Here is an 8,135-nt window from a genome sequence, read left to right on the forward strand (position 1 = left end):
CAAGCTTGCCGCTGAATGATGGTTGCCAGCCATCATTTTGGTCATAAAATCATCGTAAAAAATAAGAATTATAGAAAACAGAATGTAAATGAATTGTAGATTTTTTTAGAGGTGTAGATTTTTGTAAGTTTTTTTAAGGGCTATAAAACAAGCCTGATTGGTATTACGGGCTTGATAGGCCCTACTTTTCTAATTCGGGCTGGACCTGGATGGGCCTTGGTTGACAGGCCATGGCCAGGGAGGGGAGGCATCGACTTTTCACTCCATCTCCATCGACCTGTGCCTCGATCCCCTTTCAATTCTTACCCAAACCCGGATCTCAAAAAAAAAAAAAAATCTTACCCAAACCCTAAACCCGCGGAGACCAGGAATGGAAGGAGAGGCGCAGTCGCCGCTGGGTCTGGGCGGAACGGGGGGCGACGCGCAGCCGCCGCTGCGTCTGGACGGAACGGAGGGCGACGCGCAGCTGCCGTCGGCGTGTGTGTCCAAGGTGCTCGACGACGACAACCTCCTGACGGAGATCATCGTCCGCGTCGGCTTCCCCACCAGCCTCGTGCGCGCCGCCGGCGTCTGCAGGCGCTGGCTCAGCCACGCCTCCGATCGCGCTTTCCTCCGCCGTTTCCGCGAGCTCCACCCGCCCACACTCCTCGGCTTCTACATCAAAGGCCTCCATAAGGGGGCCACACGCTTTGTCCCAATGCTGCCTCAGCCCCCGGAGCTCGCTGCCGTCATCCGCCGCACAGACTTCCGCTTGGACACCTACGACTCAGATACCAATCAGATGTTGATGGCGGTCTGCCGGAACGGCAGCGTCGTCACCAGCTGGCACAAGGTAAAAAGCCCCAGAGATGAAATTGCATTTACAGTGCAATACCCGCTGTGCTATGGTAGAGATATGACCATCCTCCCAGGATTAAGCCTCACAATCGAGGAATCCGGTTACTCCACCACTTGGACACGGCTCTTCTCCAAAGAAGAAGGGGATGGCTTGTCCATCTTTTTTCTCGTCGTGGAGATCATAAGAAAACCTGTGCATGTGTATACGTTGCAAAATGGTGATGGTGCCTGGCCAAACATCTTACCTTGGCCGACTGCGACCTGCATCCAGGACTTGGTTGCAGAGCTGTGCTGTCCGGCAACAAAATCTATGCGGTGAGCTCAATGAAAGACATTGTTGTCGTGGATTTGAAGGCCTCAATCTCATCGACAATTCCGGCCCCACACGGGGTGGATTTTGAACTACTGGACACCGTCATGTTGCCGCGGGCTGATGATGGTTCTGGTGTGTATCTCATCCATATCAAGGAGCTTCAACTTCACATCTGGCTCCACAATGGGGACAACTGGTTGCTGGTGGACACCATTTGCTTGACTGAAATATGTGCTGATTTGCTTGAGGATGATTCTAGTGTTGATTTCACGATTATCCATGTGGGGGACTATAATGAGTTTGTGTTTTTGGAGATGGATCAATGCATACTCTACTTGGATATCAAACGCAGGACCCTGCGCAGAGTGTCAAGGGAGTATGATTTGTTTGAAATCTATCCTTTTATGATGAGCTGGCCTCCCATCTTCCCTGTGCTCATGGATAGCCCTTCAAGGTTTGCCTTTTGCCTTTTTTGTGATCTGTATAGTTTCCTTGTAGAGGTTACCTAGTTTTGTAATGTGCGTTGTGCATGTCATTGTTCGCCGTAGCTGTGTGGTGGTGTTACATATGTGATTGGTTCCTTGGGCCTCTTTAACTATACTAGTTCCGTGATATTAGAGAATACTTGCCGCAAGATTATTTGAAATCATTTAACGATACTAGAGGCGACACTAGTGAATGCTTGATGTAACGTGATTTGAAATCACTTGTGAATGAGGAATATTGCAAGGTGTCTACTTGTGGTCATAGTCTCTTGCGTGTGGTTGTCGGGGTGTAATGGGTTAGTTGCAAATGACGTTGTGGATAGATAAGAGAAGAAAGAGAAGCAGGAGTTATCGAGGGATGCAGATTTGTTTCTTAGCTACTAAAAGATTACAGAAGTCCCCCTTTAGATATGCTACCATGGTGGATCCGCAGTTGACTTTTACATCCCTAATGCTACTCAGATGGCTACACATATCCGAATCCAACTATCACCCATATATTTTCACCCTTAATAGTTGCAAAATTGCACATTATAGTGTCAATGGTAGTTGTCGTTTGCTAGACCACTCTATGGAATGCTTACTTTTGTTAAACCTTGTGCTGGCACCAGAAGTCATGCTTCCTGAACTTGGTCTTAGTCTCATAGTAGCAATTTGTAGTTGTGCTGAAAAGTGACTTGCTGTATCACAGTTTACCTAACAATCAATGCAGAACTGAAAATGGGAGGTGCACAAGTATAGAACATAATGAGAAGATTAAGAGCTGAAAAATGCCTAGCCTTGTCAATGTGTCTACTTTGTTCACCACTATGTTTTCTCCCTTGCACAGAAATGGTCAGGAACCCATCATGCCTGGAATTTTAGCTTCCTATTTCTTAAATATATTCATGGTGAAATTTTCTACAATCTAAATCGCAACAGTGAACCAGAAGCTATGTATGGGATTGCTAATACTTTTTTCTTTTCTTTTGTTCTTCTGAATGTTGCCTAGTGGATTGTATATCTTGAACACAAGTGGTTGATTTAACGCCGGTTCTCTCTAGCTTCTTCATTATGTGTGATTCAGATATATCACAGTGAAAATTCATTTTATTTTCTAGGCGCACCAAACATTTAACTATCGTCGGACTAGCCACTCGTCTTGTTAGCCCATCTGATATTTTGATGCTCAACTAATGGCAAACCGAATATATCCTGATGCCCAATTACCTTTATCTTGACCCTCGCTCTGTTTTCTCCGAAACAGGGATGCCACTTGAAGAAGGGTATGATCGAGGAAACCTTTTGGATGAGCTGTGACAAGGGTGCCACCAACGAAGAGCACATGGCTGCACATGTATGCTATGCAACTGGAGAAGGTACTCCTTCCCTGTGGTATCTGTGTTGTTACTGTTGTTGTCCGCTGCATTTGGGAAGCGACTTGTTCTGTATGTTGAGAATTGCGATCTCATCTGATCTACTCCCTTCTTATCAAAATATAAGACGTTTTTAGTACTTGTGTTGCAGTCTTATGTGGCTCCACACCTTGCAACCTGTGACAATTGGGACAAGTGTCTTTCAGTTGAGAGATGCGCAGCCATCTCTGCTGTAACAGTGAAACAAAGTTTGGTTGAATCGAGAGCTCTACTCCACATGACCTGCTGCTGGTTGACTAGTTAAATAAGGCTTTGCTACTTTGTTGTCTGTACTTGCACAGGCTCATGTAGATGGATGAACACGTAGAAGAAATCTCTTGTAGATTCATCAGATAACAGTACACAATCGTGCTGAAGTCTCGAATTAGAAGGCCGACCCTAGGGCCACGGGCCCGTGTAATCCGCGAACGGGCTGGCGCTACTCACGCTACCGTAGCTTGTTCTCTGGTGCTCGACGCCCATGTAATCCACCACGCGCACGTCGTCGCCGGCGGCGGCTCGCCGGCGCTCATCGTCCATTGGGTTGTCCGCGCCGCTGACCGCCGGTCCAGCGTTCCTTGTGGTGCCGCCGTTGGCCCCGTCGTTGTAGAGCTGGCCAGGCATCAGCCCGCCGACGCCGAACCCGACCACCCCGTCGTACGCGCCGAAGGCTCTCGTCGGCCCCCCGAACGGCCCCCCGGTGCAAGGAAAGCGGTCGAGCGCGGCCATGGTGGACGCGAGGCCCGGGTGGCCAGGGGTGAAGCTCACGCCGTAGCCGCTCGACGTCGTCGCGCCCATCTGGGCCGCCTTCTGCAGCAGCGCCGTGGCGGACATGCTCGCCAGGCCGCCGTTGCCCGGGGAGTAGCAGCCGCCCATGGAGGCGGCGTCGCTCGGCCCTGCCTGCAGGCCCAGCATGCTCAGCCTGCTGCTCGGGCTGAAGGCCGACGGAGCGGCGCCGAGGCTGGACAGCATGCAGCCCAGCGGGTTGTCGGCGTCGGCTGCGTCGGCGTCGTAGTCGGAGAACATCTTCAGGTGCGGGCTCTTTATGTCCGGCTCGAAGGCGGAGGCCTCGTCGGCGTCCATGTCGAGGTCATCGGCGTGGGTGGACGGCAGCATGAGGTTGTGGTGGTGAGCGTGCTGCTGGCCCTGGAGCGCCGAGGCCACCGTGGCCATGTTCATGGCCGGCTGCGCCAGCTTGCTGTTCTCCTGCGCCAGCGCGTCGCAGAAGGCCCGGTGCGTCACGAAGCTGTCCCTCCTGCATGACGTCACAAAGTTCGATGATACATCGCCGGAGCCGGCGGACGCATGCAACGGACGGCGACGGAGGAAGCCGGACGGACCTGGAGAAGAGGGTGCCGCAGTCGCAGCGGTACTCGCGGGTGCCGCAGACCTTGGCGTGGGCCTTCCAGTCGGAGTGCACGGCGTAGCGCTTGGCGCAGCGGTCGCACTTCCACTTCTTCTCGCCGTGCTTGCGGCAGAAGTGCTTTTTGATGCCGGTGAGGTCGCCCAGCGCGCGCCGGGGGTCGTGGTGCACGCACGCCGGCTCGGGGCACACGTACGCGCGCTTCCGCGGCGCCGCCCCGCCCTCGGCGCCGCGCTGCCGGAGCTTCCACGGCAGGTTGTGGCCGCGGCGGTGCAGCTGCAGGTTCTGGTCGCGCTGGAAGCCCTTGTGGCAGATCTCGCACACGAACCGGTTCGTCGCCATCAGCGTCCGCGGCGACAGCGCGATCACCTCCGCGCTCGGGTCTGCATGCAACAAATGCATACCACACTTGAAAATTCTACCCCGGCCCAAAATCAAAGCCACGTGGCGTGAATACTAAGCATTTCTAAGCGATCTTCCCTAGATAATTTCGAGGTCATTAGCTAAGAAACTTGATTAACCATTTCTTGATCGCGTTACTAAACCTAGACCATAGGCTCCACTCTATAGCCAACTCATTAATAATCGTACAAGCAAATCTACGAACAATCTAGTGGAGTATATTGTTGAAACAGACGCGTACAGTATAGTCTTGTCATTCCCGTCATGGTTTTCAGTGTCAAGAGACTTGGACGTACTGACTGACGAACACTGGCTGCCACTATTGACTTCGACAAATCAATAATTGCAGTCACAAGAAGAAGTAAACACAAAGTTCATGCAAAGAGAAAGAATTCAGGAACTAAAACCACACGAATTTAGCGTGTAAAGATCTCCAAGAACAAATATACTCCCTCCATTCTAAAATATAGTGCGCTCGCGCTTTCCGACATTCAACTTTAACCATAAATTTAACCAACAAGACCGACTGCGGTGGGAAAAAAAATTATATAATTGAAAAACTTCTTTTGAATATGAATTCACCGGTGTCACTTTTGCTCCTGCTGTAGCCGGTTTTGTTAGTTAAATTTATGATCAAAGTTATATGAAGGATGGGTTCACATGCATACCACACTTCAAAATACTACTGTATTTTGGAATGGAGAGAGTAAACAAGTCATATGAAGGATGGGTTCACATGCATACCACACTTCAAAATACTACTACTACTACAACTGTCCCCGAAATTATAGAAACTTGGCATATACCGCAGCATTTCTCTTGCACTCAGTCATGGGATCGACTTCTAGCAGGAGGTTTTCAGTATATAATTTCAAGGTCACTATCTAAGATTTTTTTTTTTTTTTGCGGGGAACACTATCTAAGAAATTTAATTAAGCGATTTATCTTGTTACTAGTACTAAACCTACTACACTATAGCCAACTCACTAAGCATCTTTGCAAACAAATCTACAAGCAATCTAGTGGAGTACAATATATATGTCTTGTCATTCCCGTCCTAGTTTTCAGTGTCAGGAGACTTGGACTGACTGATGAACAGCAACCGCCACTATTGACTTCGCCAAATCAATAATTGCTAGTCACAAGATCGACCAGGAAACACAGAGTTCATGCAAAAGAGACAAAATTTAGCAACTAAAATTGTCCCAGAACAAATATATAGCAGTTCAACCGAAGTTGAAACAGTCCAAATCATTCATGCAATTGCTCATCAAAAATCAAGTCATATGAAGGATGGATTGAGAGGCCTCCATGCATGCATGTACGCACCTGGAGTCCCGGGAAGGCTTCGCTTCTTCTTCTTCTTGGTCGCAGCCGGCGGGGTGGACAGCGAGTCGGAGGTGCCAGCAATCACGAGCCGGAGATCGCCGTCGTCTTCACGGATCTCCGGCGGGCTTCCGGCCAGGAACGGCGGCTTGCCGTGGTACGGCAGCCGGAACTCCTCTCCCAGCCCCTCCACCGTGCTGCTCACGGAAGAGAAGCTACCCGTGCACTCCCCCGTCCCCGTGGCACCGCACGCCATGGGCGGCATGCAACTACGCATGCGCCAGAACACACTTACCAGCAGGCTCACAAAGCGCCACAAAATCGACCACCTTCAGTGACCAGAATTCTGCTAGCTGCGTGCCTGCTCCTGGTGCCCTGTGAGGAGGTGGGTGAGTGATCAGTGCCAAACCGCTTGTGTCTTGTGACTTTGTGAGTGACAGTGGAGAAGAGGAAGGGCGTTGGTTGGTCTTATATTTATGCCTTCTATTCCCTGTTCAGCTTTCACGCATCGCCACATTCGTCCATTTTACCTTTCAATGGCGTTCCTGTCCTTATCGATGTGTGTCAGTGATGACTTGAGTTGAGTGTGCACTCCGCATGAATATGATACACGCATGTCCTTCTCATGCATTTTGTAATGCTTTACTTCGTTATAAAATAGGGGGATTAGCTCCTTTTGTTCTTTTGTAATGCCATCGAGTAAAATGCTAGTACTACAGAGTACTCTGAGTAATATAGCCGCGAGTACTACTGCGGAAGATGGCGGCGACGGCTTCCAGAGCGTGTGCATGCGGGGCGTGCTGAGAGTCTGCTAGACCAGTTGATGATCTCGACTCACTGTTGGGCGGCTTGACGAGGCCACCAAATTAGATGGTGCGCGTTGGTGCGAGGTCAGGGCACATCATCAAGCTCGTAGGTGTAGAGCATATAATATTTGTTTTGTCTGAATTTGTTGAGTAACATAATAAAGATGCTTGTGTGCATTTTTGAATGTAGAGTCCGGGGGTTTCAACCTCCTTTTTAAAACAAAAATACTACTCCCTCCGTCCGGAATTACTTGTCGCATAAATGGATAAAAATGGATGTATCTAGAACTAAAATACATCTAGATACATCCATTTTTCCGACAAGTATTTCCGGATAGAGGGAGTAGATGTGAAGAGTGTAATCTGTAGCGGAGAGTGTCATTCGAGCTGCAGTGGTTCTTTTGTTCTAGCGTAGTTTGGATCTAGCATGCATGCACCTTGGTTGTTGCCTCCCTCGGGATCGGTATCTGCTAGAGACAATGCTCAAGGTTTCCCGGGAGGGGAGGCATAAAATACGCATGTTTCTTGCCATGAGAGCAACTTGTGGTTAAATTGAGGAGCTTCTTGTTGCCTTGTTTTCGTGCCTAGGGGCTCCACGCCTCGTTTTCAATTCAGAGGCAGTCAATTTGAGATTTTAAAATGCGGTCACCCGATCCCCAAAACCACTCTTCTCATGCTAAATATCTTGAATTTGTACCGCTATTTTAATAGTAGCAAGTTGAATTTGATTTGCTTAAGCAAAACATATGGCTGTTTTTTTACAGTAGTACTCACGACTCAAGGGCTCTTGCTACGTTACCGAATTGATTGGCTCAGAGACCTCGGAATTGACAGGGGAATGACAACGATGATGCATGCTGCATGCTGATGATGCATGGTGCTTGGCGTAAAAAGGAGGATGAACCCAACATAGGACACATACCTGGTTTGGAGGTACTTGGTTCTGGACAAACACATGCAGTTTAAAAAGGCAAAGACAAATACCCATCCTCTTTTCTTTTTCTTCAAACGTTGCAGGATAACCATTACATCGCCAAAAAATTGTGCTACCTAAGCAAACTATGATCCTTACATGGCTGAAGATGGCGCAACCCAAACAACAACATGATCCAAGACGACCTAGACTAGATCAAATGTATAACACATGGCATTGGCATGAAAAGCGAGGAACGTCCACAACGAGATTATGAACAACCAACCACACAACAC

General features: G+C 49.2%; 2 protein-coding genes across 2 annotated transcripts; one reads left to right on the forward strand and one right to left on the reverse strand.

Annotated features, from left to right (window-relative positions):
- Positions 1-347: 347 nt before the first annotated feature.
- On the forward strand, positions 348-3,229 carry LOC123072234 (uncharacterized). The gene is made up of 2 exons (XM_044495803.1): positions 348-1,604; positions 2,882-3,229. The coding sequence occupies exon 1, from the start codon at positions 371-373 to the stop codon at positions 1,154-1,156; it is 786 nt and encodes a 261-aa protein (XP_044351738.1). The 5' UTR covers positions 348-370; the 3' UTR covers positions 1,157-1,604; positions 2,882-3,229.
- A 125-nt stretch (positions 3,230-3,354) lies between these two features.
- On the reverse strand, positions 3,355-6,571 carry LOC123072233 (zinc finger protein GAI-ASSOCIATED FACTOR 1). The gene is made up of 3 exons (XM_044495802.1): positions 6,124-6,571; positions 4,370-4,775; positions 3,355-4,284 (listed from the first exon to the last, which is right to left on the reverse strand). Exons 1-3 carry the CDS (start codon positions 6,395-6,397, stop codon positions 3,429-3,431), a joined length of 1,536 nt encoding a protein of 511 aa, XP_044351737.1. The 5' UTR covers positions 6,398-6,571; the 3' UTR covers positions 3,355-3,428.
- Positions 6,572-8,135: the final 1,564 nt, after the last annotated feature.

Source organism: Triticum aestivum, chromosome 3B, assembly GCF_018294505.1.
Source record: "Triticum aestivum cultivar Chinese Spring chromosome 3B, IWGSC CS RefSeq v2.1, whole genome shotgun sequence".
Taxonomy (NCBI): Eukaryota; Viridiplantae; Streptophyta; class Magnoliopsida; order Poales; family Poaceae; genus Triticum; species Triticum aestivum.